Source organism: Pseudonaja textilis, chromosome 4 (assembly GCF_049901715.1).
Source record: "Pseudonaja textilis isolate UNSWEBS1 chromosome 4, rPseTex1.2, whole genome shotgun sequence".
NCBI lineage: Eukaryota > Metazoa > Chordata > Lepidosauria > Squamata > Elapidae > Pseudonaja > Pseudonaja textilis.
Window position 1 is genome coordinate 86839861 of NC_141993.1, and position 17511 is coordinate 86857371.

The 17511-nt window shown below is 45.7% G+C and overlaps 1 protein-coding gene across 2 annotated transcripts in view; it reads right to left on the bottom strand.

Moving 5' to 3' along the window:
• The window catches only part of FAM131A (family with sequence similarity 131 member A), a 93763-nt gene that overhangs the window by 10386 nt on the left and 65866 nt on the right, over positions 1-17511 (bottom strand). For both annotated transcript variants that reach the window (XM_026718892.2, XM_087933611.1), the window contains one exon: positions 17295-17477. In XM_026718892.2, the coding sequence (XP_026574677.1) occupies positions 17295-17477 (183 nt within the window). The remainder of the gene's footprint in view (positions 1-17294; positions 17478-17511) is intronic.

Below are 17511 nucleotides of genomic sequence, written 5' to 3' on the forward strand. Positions count from 1 at the left end.
ATTCAATTTCGGCCCTACTAAGATTGTCGGACGAGCAGGGACAAATACAGCCAGGGAAATGATTGAAGCCTGGGAAACCAGCCACTTATCAGTCAATAGGAGTGCTGATTTACCGCCAGATTATCAGGTAGTCAGGAATCGAGGACTTGGCAGTGAAGGGGATAGTAATAAATAAAGAGTAGTAAAATATATTATAGCATTAAGTAGAGAGTTACTCTATAGGCATTTGTTATCTTGCTGTTGTAAAAAAGATTTCCTTAAACTTGCACTTGTTGTAAAACAGTTATAAACACCTGCCTGCAATCAGTTACATTCCTCTCCCATTAAGACACATGACTGTCCTATCTAAATCAATCTGAATCCATCTGTTTTTCTGGATTGATACATTTCACCCCAGCATCACCCCTTGAGAATGAAACTGTACCTCCATTCAGAGGAATCCACACCTTTGAAGAATGCTGTTAATAGCCTCCTTAAGTGGTCAATTGTGATCCATTAGATAGACAATAGGAGAAGAGATGATGAAAGGCAAACATTGCTGGAGAGACATTTGTCTTTTGCAGGAAAGATGGAAATCTAAGTTAGAGAATTTTACACTGCAGTTACTCGACTTCTAAGAATCTTAAAGGTATAAGAAGGACAGGGCATCTTTCTATGTTTTGTAGAATTTTCCTCCCATGTCTCTTGTGATGTGCTAGGAACTTCTCCCCAGATCTTTAAATTTGATCAAAGAATAAAAGTCTGCTTTCTTTGATTTGAAAGCCTCCGTTTAAGTCTTTGTTTTGGTTCATTATTGGCTTAAGCGTACTGCCAGACCTTACAGCAGCACAAGGAAACAACGGCCAATAACCGGCCATCAACACCCCAACCAACAACTAAAAAGCTACACACAACCAGGCACCAGATAAATATTATGCATAGAATAGCCCAAAGCACACATTCTGGGAGAGAAAAATTCCTGGAGGATAGGTTTCAACACAAGTCCAAAAACTTGGAAGATTAAACCCTTATCCTAATGACTGATCCACACTGGACCCTGCAACATGGAACACATATATTTGCTTTCATTTGCAAATGAATTGTTTAAACCAGGAGTCTCCAACCTTGACAACTTTAAGCCTGGTGGACTTCAACTTCCAGAATTCAACTCCCCAGCTTTGCTAGCTGGGGAATTCTGGGAGTTGAAGTCCTCTAGGCTTAAAGTTGCCAAGGTTGGAGACCCCTGGTTTAAACCATGGTTCCATTAAGTATGAGTACAATATTTATCTGGTCTTTTAGAGTTGCCAACAGAAAGGGAGGGGGAGAAGTGCAGCAGCTTGCAAAACCAAAACTGCATTCCATCAATGTTTCCATAGATAGTTTCTAGGTGACCGAAGTTTCTGCCGTGCAAAATTCTAACTGAAGAGTATGATTGCTGACTCTTGGCTATGGATGTGTCCCATTGGAGAATATGAATTATGATACACCCAGGGGGTGGGGGAAAACCAGGGTCAAGGGTGACTCATGATTTAAATAGGGGTAGCTACCGAAGCCCTGACAATGAGTTTATGTGTTATAATTGTTGGATCCACCTTCTCGATTTCCCAAAGTATTTGTTTCATGGTACAGAATAGCAGTGGGATCATCTGGTGTCCTCTTTTCCATCTAGTACTGATATGAACATAAAAGAGTTAAACCTCAAAGGTCAGTCCCTTTGGAAATATCTGTGCTAATTACCTGCAGTATTGTTTCTGTAGAGGTGTACGTTTTTTTGACATGTATAAATATATAGAAAATATAAATTGCTGCCTGTTACTCATGTTCAGGCATGGGATTCTACAGGTTCGCACTTATTCTCTAGAACCGGTTGTTAACATTCTAAGCAGTTCAGAGAACTGGTTTTTAGAAGAAATTACCGGCCTAATCCTGTAAGGAAGGCAGGAAGGAAACATTCTGGTGTTGCTTACAGAAACTGCCTCTCCGTTAACCCTTATTATGTTCTTGGCAGGACTAGACTTCCTGTCTCAGGAATGTCTCTGGAGTTTTTTTCCCCTCCTTTGCTGGTACTTTGCTTGTGTGGAGTGACCATTCAAAGTTACAGTGGCACTGAAAAAAGTGACTTATGACCATTTTTCACACTTACGGCTGTTGCAGCATCCCCACAATCATGAGAGGCCAGGCGAGGAGATGTGTGCCTCGATGTGAGTGATATTGAGTTGGCCACGCCCAGCCAGTCACATGACCACCAAGCCATGCCCACCAACTACGCCACGCCCACAGAACCAGTTGTTAAAAAATTTGAATCCCACCCTTGCTCGTGTCCCAATAGAAACCACTAGGTAGGTGGTGTTTTTTGACACGACTAGCGGTAGACCAGATCTTCAATTCCTTGAGGGTTTCTCCCCCATCCCATCCTGGGCAGAAACCCGGGAGTCTGAGGCTTTCAATTGAACCTCATGAACGTGTCTGTTGATCTGACCTGTCATTAGGCAGCTGAGCCCGTCCTTAAATAGGGGTGCGCCACAGGCAAGTAATTTGGAGCTCATGGCTGCCTGTGGGTGTCACTTTAGAAAGAGGGAGGGGAGGGAGGGACAGAGGGAGGAGACAGAGACAGAGATAGGGGGAGGGAGACACACACACACACAGAGAGAGACAGAGACAGAGAGAGGGAGGGAGGGAGAGAGAGAAAGAGAGAGAGAGAGGGAGGGAGGAGGGGGAGAGAGAGGAGGAAGGGAGAGAGAGAGAAGGAGAGAGAGAGAGGAGAGAGGGAGGGAGGAAGGGAGGAAGGGAGAGAGAGAAAGAGAGAGAGAGGGGAGGGAGGGAGAGAGGGAGGGAGGGAGGAAGGGAGAAAGAGACCCACAGAGAGAAAGAGACAGAGAGAGACAGAAACAGAGAGAATGAGGGAGGAAGGGAGAGAGAGAAAGAGAGAGGGAGGGAGGGAGGGGGGAGGGGAGGGAGGAAGGGAGAGAGAGAAAGAGAGAGAGAGTCAATGACAGCTTTCGGCTCCAGCCTTTATCAGTGGTTTCCGAACTGCCTAGCAACGTCAGGCTGAATCATACAACATGCCAAGCTGTGGAAGATGTTGAAGATGTTCCTGCTGCAATTCTAAATTTTAGTCACTCAAAAGGAAGATGACCCTGCATTTAAGCCTAACTGCTTCTCCAGGAAGGGAGGAAGAGGAAGGAAAGGAGGGAGGGAGGGAGGGAGAGAGGGAGGAAAGGAGAGAGGGAGGATGGAAAGGAAGGAAGGAAGTTGAAAGGAGGGAGGTGGGAAGGAGGGAAAGAAAGAAGATGGAAAGGAGGGAGGGAGGGAGATGAGGAAGGAAGGTAGGTTCAATCCCTGTCTCTCAACACAACTCACCTCATAGGATTGCTATTACGAGGAAAATATAAGGAGGAAGGTATGTTGGATATATTCCCCATCTTGAATTATTTATAAAAACAATAAAAAACACAGGAGAAATAAAATCAACCAACCAACCAGGCAAGGGCGTAAGAGCCTGAGAAAATACGTTCCGTTCTCCCACAACTTCTCCCAGAAAGGCAAAAGTTTTATCTTCTTCAAGCAAGAGGCCTCTAGGCCAGCCAGGGTGATAAGAGCTGGCATTTGAGGAATGTTAAGTATTGTTTTCTGGGCAAGTAATGGAGTAGGAGAGAGCTGGGGAGCATCCAGAGCCTCTTTGGAATAAGTTAAGTCAAAGATTGGAGGGTGTGTGTGTGTGTGTGTGTGTGTGTGTGTGTGTGTTGAAAAGTTAAAATAGAGGTGTTGAAAAGTTAAAATATTTGGGACCGTAACGCTCACGGAGATGCGTGTTGCTTGGGTCGAGGGTGTCGCGGTATTAAGCTGCCATGCTGTGGTTACAAAACATGGTTGTCAGATAAAGGGATGGTGCGACATGTCTGCTTTTCATCTTGGGTCTAAGCCAGGGATCTCAAACTCGCAGACGGCTGGCTGGAAGCGTCACGTGCTGGCCCCGCCCAGTTTAGCAAAGGGGGAAAAAAGTCCCGATATGTCCTAACCCTAATCCTTTAATTCCATACTTGCAGTTTCATTTTAATTTTAAAAAATAATACTGGGAAAATTAAAAAGCTTCAAAACTGTATATTGAAAAGGTTAAATTTTGGATACCTTTCTATGCAAAAGCAATAAAAGGTTTTATTGCACTTGTACAACAGCTGGTTTTCAAAAGATGTGACTTCTATCAAGACGTTTTTAATAACATCTCTGTGCTCGAGGGTTAGGGTTAGGGTCTAAATCAAGATGAAGCCATCTTTGGAGGCCACCAATAATGGTGGTGTTAATGGAAGGGAACTGCAGCCTTTCAGTGCTTTGGAGACACAAGAGTTTGTTAAAAGCCACAATGAGGCCATGCACCACTCATGATATCACAGAACCGAGGCAGATGACCTCTTTCACTCCTTGTATGTGATGAGGTCCTCACCAGTGAACCATCTAACCCACCTTTAAAAAGCCATGTTCCTCTCAAACAGAGATCTCCAAACTTGGCAACATTAAGACTTGTGGACTTCAACTCCCAGAATTCCTCAACCAGGAAAGCTGGCCTATACCATTTCAGATATATGATTGTCCACTCTCTTCTTAATAGAGTCCAGTGTTGGAGCACCCACAACTTCTAGAGAAAATCGTTCCACTGGTTAATTGTTCTAACTGACAGGAAATTCCTCCTTAGTTCTAGGTTGCTTCTCTCCTTGATGAGTTTCCACCCATGGCTTCTTGTCCTGCCTTCAGGTGCTTTGGAGAATAGCTTGACTCCGTCTTCTCTGTGGCAGCCCCTCAGATATTGGAAAACTGTTATCATGTCTCCCCTAGTCCTTCTTTTCATTAGACTAGACATACCCAATTCCTGCAACTGTTTTTTATATGTTTTAGCCAGTGGTGAGATACATTTTTTTTTTCAACTACCAGTTCTGGGGGTGTGGCGTGACATGGCGTGGTGTGGCGGGCGTAGCAGGGGAAGGATAGTGCAAAATCCCATTCCCTCCCCATCCCACTAACCTGCTTTCCAGCTCTGTTCTCCCATGCAGGGAAACCAAAGAAGACCCAGCCAATCAGCTGGGACTCAGGAGGCAGAGAAGAGATGGGGGTGGGGCCAGTCAGAGGTGGGATTTGCCGATTCTCCGAACTACTCAAAATGTCCACTAGTGGTTCTCCAGAACTGGTCAGAACCTGCTGAATACCCACCTCTGGTTTTAGCCTCCAGTCCCCTTATCATCTTTGTGCTATACTGTAGCAACCAATATTGGGTTGACCCCCTTTCCTCACTGTGGTAGCCCCTCAAATATTGGAACACTGCTGTTCTGTCGCCGGTAAAGAGACTCGCAGACCGGAGTTGAATTCAGCTCTTTAATAATAACAGTAACTTCAACTGCAGTCGAACCGCAGCAGCCCCTTTTTATAGCGGCTGCTCCACGGCTCGCAATGACATTTAGTTAAACTTCCCACTGCTATAGGCGGCCAATCAGATACTAACGTTACTAACCAAACGTATCGTTGCTTCTGCTAACCAATAGGAACATCACCCTAGAAGTCTCTATTTCAATACACTACATCTGCTATCGCAGGGGTGGGCAACTATGGCCCTTTTATGAATTATGGACTTCAACTCCCAGAATTCCTGACCAAGCCATGCTAGCTCAGGAATTTTGGGAGTTGAAGTCCACAAGTCATAAAGGGGCCATAGTTGCCCACCTCTGTGCTATCGTGACCTCTTGTCCTTCTTTTCACTAGACTTGACGTTCCCAATTCCTGCATTCATTCTTCCTATCTTTCAGTCATCAGCCACCAGCCACCATCTTGGCCGTTGTTGGGATGATGCCGCCCTCTTCAGCCTTCCACAGCTTCCTTTAAACGTTTCCTGGATGCAGAAAATTTGCCTGACACCGTTTCCCTTGGCCTCTGGCTTCCTTTTACTCACTCTTGCCTTGAGTGAATTGTTCCTCTGTCTCTCTGTCCCCTCCCCCCCTCCCAGGCACCTAATGAAGGACAACCGAGTTGAGAAACTAGCTCCCTTTAATTAAGAGAGTAACTGGGGAATCAGCTCCACGCATCAATCTTCATTTGCTACTTGACAGGCTGGGAAGGAAAAGGCGGAGCAGAAGAGAGACGGAGCTGCCCCGGGAAAGCACCAAATAACAATAAAAGACAACAAATATACTGCATTTGGCAAGGTGAACTGCCCCAGCTCTTTCCCCGGGACTCTAGACAGAGCAGCTGACTCAGAACAGCTTGAAGGTAGATAAATCGGTATTGTCCTGGCATGTCATTGGACAGTCTGCCAACATGACCTGAGTTTCTCAGGAAGGACCTTGGTTTGAGGTGACTTGGTGAAAAAGGCTCTGCAAATGGAAATATATCACCAGGAGCTTTTCCTAAGCTTTGGGGCATGAAGCTGGTTGACACTTTGCAACCGCCAATGGTATTTCTGTAACTCTTTACAGCCATTCTGGACGGAGCTAAATCCATAAATCTTAGTACCTTATAAAACAGCTACCAGATCTGGGCTGCTAAATCTCCTGCTCTGTTCACACAGTGACCATCCGTCCTATTTCTGTTTTACGCTGCGTGCAAAACTCCAGACCTCCAGTAGGTGGCAGCTGTTGTTGCCAAAAAACTAACTCTATGCTGCCCTCAAGCGATGGTCTGGAGTTTTGCAACCTAGATCTTGATGCCAACAGCAATAATAAACAAGAAGCCCAACTTCCCATTTCTGATTTACACTATGTGTAAAACTCTCGATTACCAGCAGGTGGCAATAGTAGGTGCCCAAAACCAATTCTATGCTGCCCTCTAGTGCTGGTCTGAAGTTTTGCAACTTAGATCTTGGTGCCAACAGCATAATAAGCAAGAAACCCAACTTCCCATTTCTGATTTATACTACAAACAAAACTCTTGATAACCAGCAGGTGGCAGCAGTAAATCTAATACCTAAATCTAATTCAATGCTGCCCTCTAGTGGTGGTTTGAAGTTTTGCAATCTTGGTGCCAACAGCATAATAAGCAAGAAATCCAAATAATACTGATATCACCTCCCTTTCTGGAGCGTAGTCCAACCACAAGCAAGATTAACAAGCAAGAATGAATAACTTACATGAAAGCAATAAAAACAGTACATATCATGTTATATTAACAATATGTTGTAAATCTCCTGGGTTTCAAAATATATGAGTCGATTGCCTTCATGCGCCACCTTGTAGAAAAAAAATATATTTGGATTCACACAATACACTGAGAGTAGACTAAAACAAAGAATCAAAGATTTGGCAGCACATTTGCAGACATATAATTCAAACAAATAAGGTTAAAATTTGCCGTGTTGTGTATGCATAGCCATTAGGTCTTTAAGTGAGAGAGTTGTTGCTGTATGAATGCAGTCACTAAGTCACTACTGAATTACCCCATTACCTGGTTTTGGATAACAGACTAGTTCAGGGATCACCAATCCTGGCAACTTTAAGACCTGTGGACTTCAATTCCCAGAACTCCTCAGCCAGCAAAGCTTAAAGTTGCCAAGGTTGGAGACCCCTGGATTGTGTTTCTCAAAGTGCGGCAAATTTAAGAGTTAAAAATTCACACATATTAAAATTGCCAAGTTTGGGAAACAATGCACCAGACTAGACCATAATCTCCCATTTGGGCTGGGCTAGCATACCTATAGATTTTATAAATAAACTAGCTCGATACCCATGCTTCGCTACAAAACTATGTGGTCGGGCTTAGTTTTTTTGGGAGGAAAATAAGAGGGGGAAATTTCTGCCTCTGCCTGCCTACCAGTCCATCAGTATTCATCTGGTTAGTGTCCTGTCAGTGTGTGAGAGAGTTGAGGGCTGTTTGGAAACTGAAACAGTATTTGCTGTGTGAGCAAGGAGACAGCAAGGAGCCTGGGCATGGCTTAGCTCAACTTCTGAATTAAAGCTGCCTGGTGCTGTGAAACTAAAACTGAAACTCCCCTCCTCTGCTTGAGTTTTGCAATTGGAACAGATTTCTTTTCAGGTGGGGAGGGGGAGTAGAACTCCTTAGCATCAGAGCATGTTAATAATAATATACAAAATGCTAATGCTCTGATGGTCATTTGGAAAAATCTTTTCTTAGTGAGCACCTAGAAGCTAAAAGGAACATACGTGCCAAATTTCAAGTTTGTAAGCTTTACGGTTCTGGGGATTTTGTGATGATGTGTGACTGGCATTTCGCTTTTAGATAGATAGATAGATGATAGATAGATAGATAGATAGATAGATAGAGAGAGAGAGAGATAGATAGATGATAGAGAAAGAGAGAGAGAGAGAGAGAGAGACAGACAGACAGGCAGGCAGGCAGGCAAATAAATAAATCTCAAATGTTTAGTTCATATTTAAATTAACCAAGTTCAGCATGTCAAGATTCTGAGCTGACCTGAAAAGAATACCAAAGTTCACTTAGAGCCAGTTTGGTCTAGTAGTTAAGGCATTCGGCTCAAAACTAGAGACCATGAGTTCTAATCCTGCCTTAGGCATGAAGGCCAGTTGGGTGACTTTGGCCCAACTACAAGGAGACAGTGAGTTCTAGTCCTGCCTCGGGCATAAATCTGGCTGGGTGATTTTGGACCAATCACCAGGAGACATTGAGTTCTAGTTCTACCTTAAGCATGAAAGTCAGCTGGGTGATTTTGGGTCAGTCATTCTCTCCCATCTCAACCCCCTCACAGGGATATTGTTGTGAGGAAAAATTGGAGACAGAAGGAACAGGAGGTATATTTGCTATCTTGAGGTATTTATAAAGAAAAATAAAGGCGGGATAAAAATTAAATAAATAAAAGAGAACAACTCAAGCACGTCTTTCAGAGGCAAGAAGAGGCAGAACTGCATTCAAATAAGAGAGAAAGAGAAAGAGAAGAGAGAGAGAGAGAAAGAGAGAGAGAAAGGGAAAGACAGAGAGAAAGAGAGACAGAAAGAAGAGAGAGAGAGAGAGAGAGAGAGAGAGAAGAGAGAGAGAAAGAGGAGAGAAAGAGAGAAAGGGAAAGACAGAAAGAGAGAAAGAGAAAGACAGAGAGAGAAAAAAGAGGAGAGAGAAAGGGAAAGAGAGAGAAAAAGAGAGAGAGAAAGAGAAAAAAGAGAGAGAGAAAGGAGAAAGAAAGGGAAAGAGAGAGAAAGAGAGAAAGGGAAAGAGGAGAGAGAGAGAAAGAGGAGAGAAAGAGAGAGAAAGGGAAAGAGGTGAGAAAGAGAGAAAGGGAAAGAGAGAGAAAGAGAGAGAAAAAGAGAGAAAGGAAAAGAGGAGAGAAAGAGAGAGAAAGGAAAAGAGAGAGAGATGAGTGGGAGAGAAAGACACCCCTCCCCACCCAGGGATGGTCTACCCCACGGGTGTCAAACTCATGGCGTCACATTGCCGTCACGTGATGTTTCGCGGCATTCATGGAGCGGGGTGTGTGTGTGGCCCGCGTGTGACTCATCCAGCCCGCCCTGGGCCACCAGTTTGACACCCCTGGTTTACCCCAATGTTTCTCAGACACAGCACCTTTAAAGCTGTGTGGACTTCCACTCTCAGAATTCTCCCAGAATCTCTGGCTGGGGAATTCTGGGAGTTGAAGTCCACACAGCTTTAAATTTGCTGAGATAGGGGAAACCCTGGTCTACCGTCACAACGCCTGGGTTGCCTTCTTCTGCATCCTCTCCTTATTTATCCCTGGGAATGGCTGTTCCTGCCTGTCCCCTTCTCCCCCTCAGCTGACAAGCTGTCCAAACAGCAAACCATTCAGCCATTAAAGCCAACACCACAGCTTGGATGGTGGCCATAATAAACCCTGGTAACCCTTTGCTTTACAAAACGGGATTTTTTTTCTCCCCCAAAACAGCAATTGTATGGGTCTTGCCAGGATCCAGGCTTTGGATTCCATGGAGCCAACATCTCTTTCCCCTGCTTTTATCTTAAAAAGGGCAGGTTGGAGAGAGTTAAAATCCTTCGCTGGCTTTTCCCCCGAGTTTTCGGAGTGACTCAGAAGCTGGCCTTGGTGAAGCTCGGCCACATAAGGACAAGCCAGCCTCTTCAGAATAACAGAGCTTGGAAGGGACCTTGGGGGGGTCTTCTAGTCCAAGTCCCTGCTCAAGCAGGAGACCCTATACCAGGGGTGTCGAACTCAGGGCCCGCGGGCCCACCGGGTGCTTAAATCTGGCCCGTGGAGCCGGCCTGGAAACATCAAAGGACTGGCCCACGGTGCCTCTGCCCGCCAAAACGGGCTGCGGAGGCCCTGCGTGTCCCATCTTTGGCCTGTTGAGACTCTAGAAAAAGGGCAGAGAAGAGCAACCAGGATGATTAGGGGACTGGAGACTAAAACATATGAAGAACGGTTATAAGAACTGGGCCTGGCTAGTCTAGTGAAGAGAAGGACTAGGGGAGACAGGATAGCAGTCTTCCAATATTTGAGGGGCTGCCACAGAGAGGAGGAAGGGGTCGAGCTATTTTCTAAAGCACCGAAAGGCCAGACAAGGAATAATGGATGGAAACTGAACAAGGAGAGATTTGGAAATAGGGAGAAACTATCTGACAGTGAGAACAATCAACCAATGCTACAGAAGTTGCCCCCAGAAGTTGTGGGAGCGCCATCACTTGAGACTTTCAAGAAGAGATTGGACTGCCATTTGTCAGAAATGGTGTAGGGCCTCCCGCTTGGGCGGGGCGGGGGGGGTTGGACTAGATGACCTGGCAACTGGAATTTCTTGTTTTCCTTTGAAGACATTTTTCTTCTCATCCAAGAAGTTTCTTCAGCTCTGACTGGATGGTGAGGAATGGAAAGATTTATATATGTCGTTTGCCTTGTTTTAGAGAGTCATTGAGACCACTTTGAGGCAAAACTCCAAGTGGCCTCAACGACCCTTTAAAAGGATGCAAATGACCAGCTGTCTGCAAGGAATATAAATCCTTCCATTCCTCACCATCCAGTCAGAGCTAAAAAAAAGCTTCTTGGATAAGAATCAAAACTTCAAAGAAAAACGTGAAACTCCAGTTGTCTCCGGAAAAAGTACCTTTGGGACAACCATGACCTTTTCAGTGGTGTTGTAACCTTCAACGGTCACTAAATGAACTGTTGTAAGTCGAAGAGTACCTGTATACAGCCCAGCCTTTTTCCAAACCAGGGTTAAAGAAAGACTGGTGCTAATACACCTTATCTAAACGTGATTTTGTCTGGCCCCCATGGTGGGGCAGAGAGACATGGAATATATTGTCCATCTATCTGGGAATTTACAGAAAAAGCAAAACACATTACAACAACAAAACAATACAACCTGTCACAATGACCTCATAGTACAAACAACCTGTTTCTAATCTATAATCCTCCCAGATCTTGTGTTGGTCTATGAGTCTCTCTGTCCTCAAGCATTACCAGTATTCAAGATGGAGAACTATGCCCCCTTTATGACTTGTGGCCTTGGCTGGCCCAGGGATTCTGGGAATTGAAGTCCACAAGTCATAAAAGGGCCATTGTTCTGTTCTTGCTATACACACAAATTATATGCTGGGGACATGACAATCATAGTTTCCCACCCCTGTGTCATGTCGAACAGCTGACAGCGAGTGGGAGTGTGGCTCCGTTAGTTGTGGAGGAAACTGGGGAAGGGCAAAGTCCGGCTGAGCAGAGCAGGGGGGATATAGAAGAAGGGAGAGGGAATTCAGAGAAAGACCTGGGCCCACCCCTCTTCATCCTTGGGCATGCAGGGAGGAATGGAGAAGAGAGCAACGTGGGTTGCGTGGCTTACGGGGGAGGAAAGGGCCCTGATTCCCTTCATTAGCCACACCTGGGAAGAAAGTTGAAGAGACATGTAGGGTGCGTGCGGTAGCTGTTGGGAGCAAACGTGAGTTGATCTGGTGTTGTCTTTGCTTATCTATGTTCCTGGCATCTTCCCAAACGTGTTGAGTTTTGACGTGCCTTCAGGTCTGGAATTCTTGCTCCTCCCCTGCCAATTCATTACCTCAGTTTGGCTTGATTGGACTTATAGTTATAGTTTTCGCTGACCACGTTTGGGACTTGATTCTCTGCAGTCAAAGACTGTTCCTGGGAGAGTTTTTCTCCAGCCAGAAGGCAACCAGGACATTAGGGGCAAAGTTGGAGCTAATAAAGGGATTCATTGATTATCTGACTGTGTTGCCTTTGTGCCATGCCCTGGGTCATCACACCCTGATGTTAAGTGAATGAAGTCACGTGCACCAAGGTTTCAGCTAGGCTGAAATGGAAGACTTTGGATTCCAGCAAAAAGTTAACTACCCTGCATTGTTTGAATGGAAATAAACAGGTCTGTCTGTGTGAAACGCTAGCATTTGAGTCTGTGATTTCACCTAAGGTTTTCCTATGCATATTTATTTCTATTTGCAAGCAAGCTCCCATGTTATTCTTCAGAACCACTCAAACAAGCCCTAGCTAGGAATCAGTCTTAATGAACTAATTAAATCTTAATGAACTCACTCCATACACTTACTTCTACTAGGATCTGATTAAGGTAGCAAATGAGCACTGGGAAACATTTATAAAATATCCAGTCAAAATCCAATTAAACAATCATGACTTTGATCTCCAAACACCAGCCTGGAATTCATTTCTCCTTCGTTTTGGTTCTATCTACCAGTAGTTCTTTCCCTTGGCATCAGCCAACTTTGTCAAGCTAAGCTGAGCAATTTACAAAGCGTATGTGGGCTCCAGGGAGGTTACACCCCCGCTTCTCAAAACAACAGGCACCAAAATCGATGTATTTTTGAAGTATGAGTTTTATACCACTTGGAGCAGAGGTGGGATTCAAAAATACCCGCAACCGGTTCGCTGCCCAGTTGCTGAGTGGGCGTGGCCATGGTGGGTGTGGCCTATCAGAATTTCCAGGAGGACTGTTTTTCGCCTTCCCAAGGGTCCGTAGGCTTCGCCCTCTGGAAGCCAGAAACAGGCCCATTTCGTGACTTCTGGTACTTCCGGTATGGCCATTTCCCGCCCCCGCTGAGCCTCCGCTTATCTGCATCATATATTTAATTAGAGAATGTGAATGATGACATTGTGGGAGCGCCATCACTTGAGACCTTCAAGAGGAGATTGAACTGCCATTTGTCAGAAATGGTGTAGGATCTCCTGCTTGGGCAGGGGGTTGGACTAGATGACCTACCAGGTCCCTTCCAACTCTGATTATCTGTTATCTGTTATGACACCCAGCCTGTGAACATGCTCAACTGAAGAATCTGGTTTATGACACACCCAGGGGGGAGCGGGGAAACAGGGTCACAAGTGACTGTAAATTACCTATGCCAGAGTTGGCTTCATACAGGGCAGTGCCAGTACGTCACCTCTAATAAATCCTTTGAAGTTTTTTGAAGTTTGGCTCGAGAATCATGATTTAATTACGGCTTCCCTCAGGCCTCTGGGAGGGCGAAAATGGCCTCGCCCAGGCTCTGGAGGCCCTCTGGAAGCCAGAAACAGGCCCATTTTATGACCTCTGGTACTTCCGGTACAGCCATTTCCCCCACCACCCCAGAGCCTCCGCTTATCTGCATCAAAAATGGGTGGTACGGAGACTCCTGGGAGGGGCGGGATGGGGTGGACGGAGCCAGCCGATTGGTTCAAATCCCGATTTGGCGAACCAGATGCCAATGTAACATCCGGTTCATCCGAACCTGTAAAATCCCACTCCTGATTTGGATAGGGGTTGAAAGGAAAGTTTTAAGGATGGCTATTGTAGCCAAGTGGCTGCTTAGAAGGTTGCCATGTGCAATTTCCACCCTCAGACCGCTCACCAAAAGAACACTAAAAATGGGATGAGTCCCTCCTGATGAGGTCATCAAATGGCCTCTTGAACTTCTCCAGAAGATCTGAAAGCGGAGAAGTTCCAGGAACAAGGCCGTTCAATAGCTGCATATTCCCCAATTAAGTAATAGATCCGAATACTGTATCGCGTGAGCATACAGAAAATTGGCTTAATTGAATAAGCAACTTCACCATGAGTAAGAATGTCAGAGGAAACACAACCCGTGTGCCCGTAAATTACACCATCTGCCTCCCACTACTGTGCAGCTGCTTAGTAGAGATGGGCCTTTCCCCAGATGCACCACAAACCAGCAACTAAATAGGGTTTACTACTGTAGAAAGTTAGCACCCACCTCTGTCCTAAAGGTGAAGGTTCCCCTCGCACATACATGCTAGTCATTTCTGGCTCTAGGGGGCGCTGCTCATCTCCATGACAAAGCCAAAGAGCCAGCGCTGTCCGAAGACGTCTCTGTGGTCATGTGGCCGGCATGACTAAACACCGAAGGCACACGGAACGCTGTTACCTTCCCCCAAAGTGGTCCCTAATTTTCTACTTGCATTTTTACATGCTTTTGAATTGCAAGGTTGGGAGAAGCTGGGACAAGGAACGGGAGCTCACTCCATTACACGGCGCTGGGGGTTCGAACCACCGAACTGCCCAGCTTTCTGATCGACAAGCTCAGCGTCTCAGCCACTGAGCCATCATGTGCGTAATACCCCTCTCCTAGAAGAATGAAATATTTTGAGAAATATTAAAAAGGTGGAATGTGGTATTTCCCTGGATGATTAAAGAGGAAACATGTTTTAAAGACAGAGAGCAGCTGCCTTTCCCCCAGCAGAAATTTAGTGCCCATTAAGAAAAACTGGGCCAGCCTATATTGAAGACAAAATGCCTCCAGCTCCAGGGCGATGGGATTATGTCATGACCCTCCAGGATATAATAGGATTGGCCCAGAGGTGGTATTCAGCAGGTTCTGACCAGTTCTGGAGAACCGATAGCGGAAATTTTGAGTAGTTTGGAGAACCGGCAAATCCCACCTCTGACTGGCCCCGCCCCCATCTATTCTCTGCCTCCTGAGTCCCAGTTGATCGGCTGGGTCTTCTTTGGTTGTCCTTCGCAGGAGAACAGAGCTGGAAAGCAGGTTAGTGGGGTGGGGAGGGAATGGGGATTTTGCAGTAAGCTTCCCCCAGGAGTGGGGAGGGAATGGAGATTTTACCGTATCCTTCCTCTGCCAGACCCACCAAGCCACACCACGCCTGCCAAGCCACGCCAAGTCCTCCAAGCCATGCCCACAGAACCGGTAGTAACAAATGTTGAATCCCATCACTGGATTAGTCTATCTAGCAGCAGAGCTCACCACACTACACAGTCTAAGGACGTTGCATCACCCAGCAGGCTTCAACCAAGCCTAGGACTCAGACAGCCTACAAAGTTAGCTGTGACCCCCTACAGCAACCAATAGAATACATGTTCTTGCACAGTAACAGGACGCTCAAGAGCAAGGCCCAAGAGAGGGTATAAATATATCTCTCTCAACTCCATGTGGTCAGCCGCACCAGGACCATGTGCTTGACGGTTCTTCTTCATTAAACCATCTTTCCAGTCAGCCTCCATGTTTCCAGTGTCTTTCTCCCAGCTTGGAATTGAACCAGATGGATATTTATTCCAATACTACATACAAAAAATACGCAGCTGTGCATGTGTGATCCTCTCTCTCAAACACTGGAAAGTATGGTGCCTATATTAGATTAGGTTAGATTACCAGAGTTAGAAGGGACCTTGTAAGGTCATATAGTCCAACTCCCCGCCCAAGCAGGAGACCCTAACCTAGATTTGGTGGAAAAGGAACACAAAGCACTGGATGGCAGAATAGAGAGAGAGAGAGAGGGAGGGAGGGAGGGAGGGAGGGAGGGAGAGGGAGAAAGAACTCTTCTTCCAGATAGTATTAGCCTTGGCTCTTGCGGCTGAGATCTGGCATTATATTTCTGCCGTAGTCTAGACCAGTATTTCTCAACCTTGGCAACCGTGGACTTCAACTCCCAGAATTCCCCAACTAACATGTTGGCTGTGAATTTCTGGGAACTGAAATCCATACATGCTGACTGTGGAATTCTGGGAGTTGAAGTCCATGCGTGCTGGCTGTGGAATTCTGGGACTTGAAATCCATGCATGCTGGTTGTGAAATTATGGGAGTTACCTGAACACACCTGTAAGTGGATCATAAGCTTCCTAACAGACAGGAAGCAGCCAGTGAAGCTAGGCGTAATCACATCCGATACCTGTACAATCAGCACAGGGCTCCCCCAAGGCTGTGTGCTTTCTCCACTTTTCTTCTCCTTATATACCAATGACTGCATCTCAAATGGTCCATCTGTTAAAATACTGAAGTTTGCTGATGACAACAACAGTGATTGGTCTCATTCGAGACAATGACGAATCTGCATACAGACAAGAGGTTGTACAACTCGCCTCGAGGTGTAACCAGAACAATCTGGAACTGAACACACTCAAAACCGTAGAAATGGTGGTAGATTTTAGAAGAAACCCTCCCATACTACCACCTCTTACAATACTAGACAACACAGTATCAACAGTAGAGACCTTCAAATTTCTAGGTTCTATCATATCACAAGACCTAAAATGGACGGATACCTAACATCAAAAGCGTCATCAAAAAAAGAACATCACAGAATGTTCTTTCTGCGCCAACTCAGACAGCTCCAACTGCCCAAGGAGCTGCTGATCCAGTTCTACAGAGGAATGATTGAGTCTGTCATTGCACCTCAATAACTGTCTGGTTTGGTTCTGCAACCCAACAGAACAGACACAGACCTAAGAAGATAATTCGGACTGCAGAAAAAAACAATTACTATCAACCTGCCTTCAATCAAGGACCTGTATACCTGCACGAGTCAAAAAGAAGGCTGTGAAAAAATTTACAGACCCCTCACATCCCGGACATAAACTGTTTCAACTCCTTCCCTCAAAACGACGCTATAGGGCACAGCAGACCATATCAACTAGACACAAGAACAATTTCCCCCCGAAAGCCATCACTCTGCTAAACAAATAATTCCCTCAACACTGTTCAACTATTTACGAAGTCTGCACTACTATTACTATTAATCTTCTCATCACTCCTGATCGCCCATCCCCTCCCACTTGTGGCTGTATGACTGTAACTTTGTCGCTTGTATCCTAACGATTTGTATGGACTGTTTCCTAGTATGATTTGATTGCCTATTATACCCTATGACTATTATTAAGCGTTGTACCTGATGATTCCTGACTCTTGATGAATGTATCTTTTCTTTTAAGTATACTGTGAGCATTTGCACCAAGACAAATTCCTTGTGTCCAATCACATTTGGCCAATATTCTATTCTATTCTATTCTACTCTACTCTATTCAAGTCCATGCAAGCTGGCTGTGGAATTCTGGGAGTTGAAGTCCACACATCTTAATTGAGAAACACTGATCTAGCCTGAGGGACTTCCCTGAGAGAGCTGCCCCCCCCCCCACCTGGTCTCCCCTCCCTCGCAGTCCCACCTGCAGCAAACCTGGCCTCCTGCTCTCCTTCACTGAGATCCGAATAGGAGTTGAAGGTGCTTTCCAAAGTCGCAGGAGAATCGATAGGTTTGCACCACCCCTTCCACTCGATCAGGTGGGCCACTCTGCCTTGCGCCATGGCGGTGGGCTTGGTCACATGGTCCTTCACCACCTGGGAAATACCTGCAACCAAACGGACGGACAGCGTTAGCTGGAG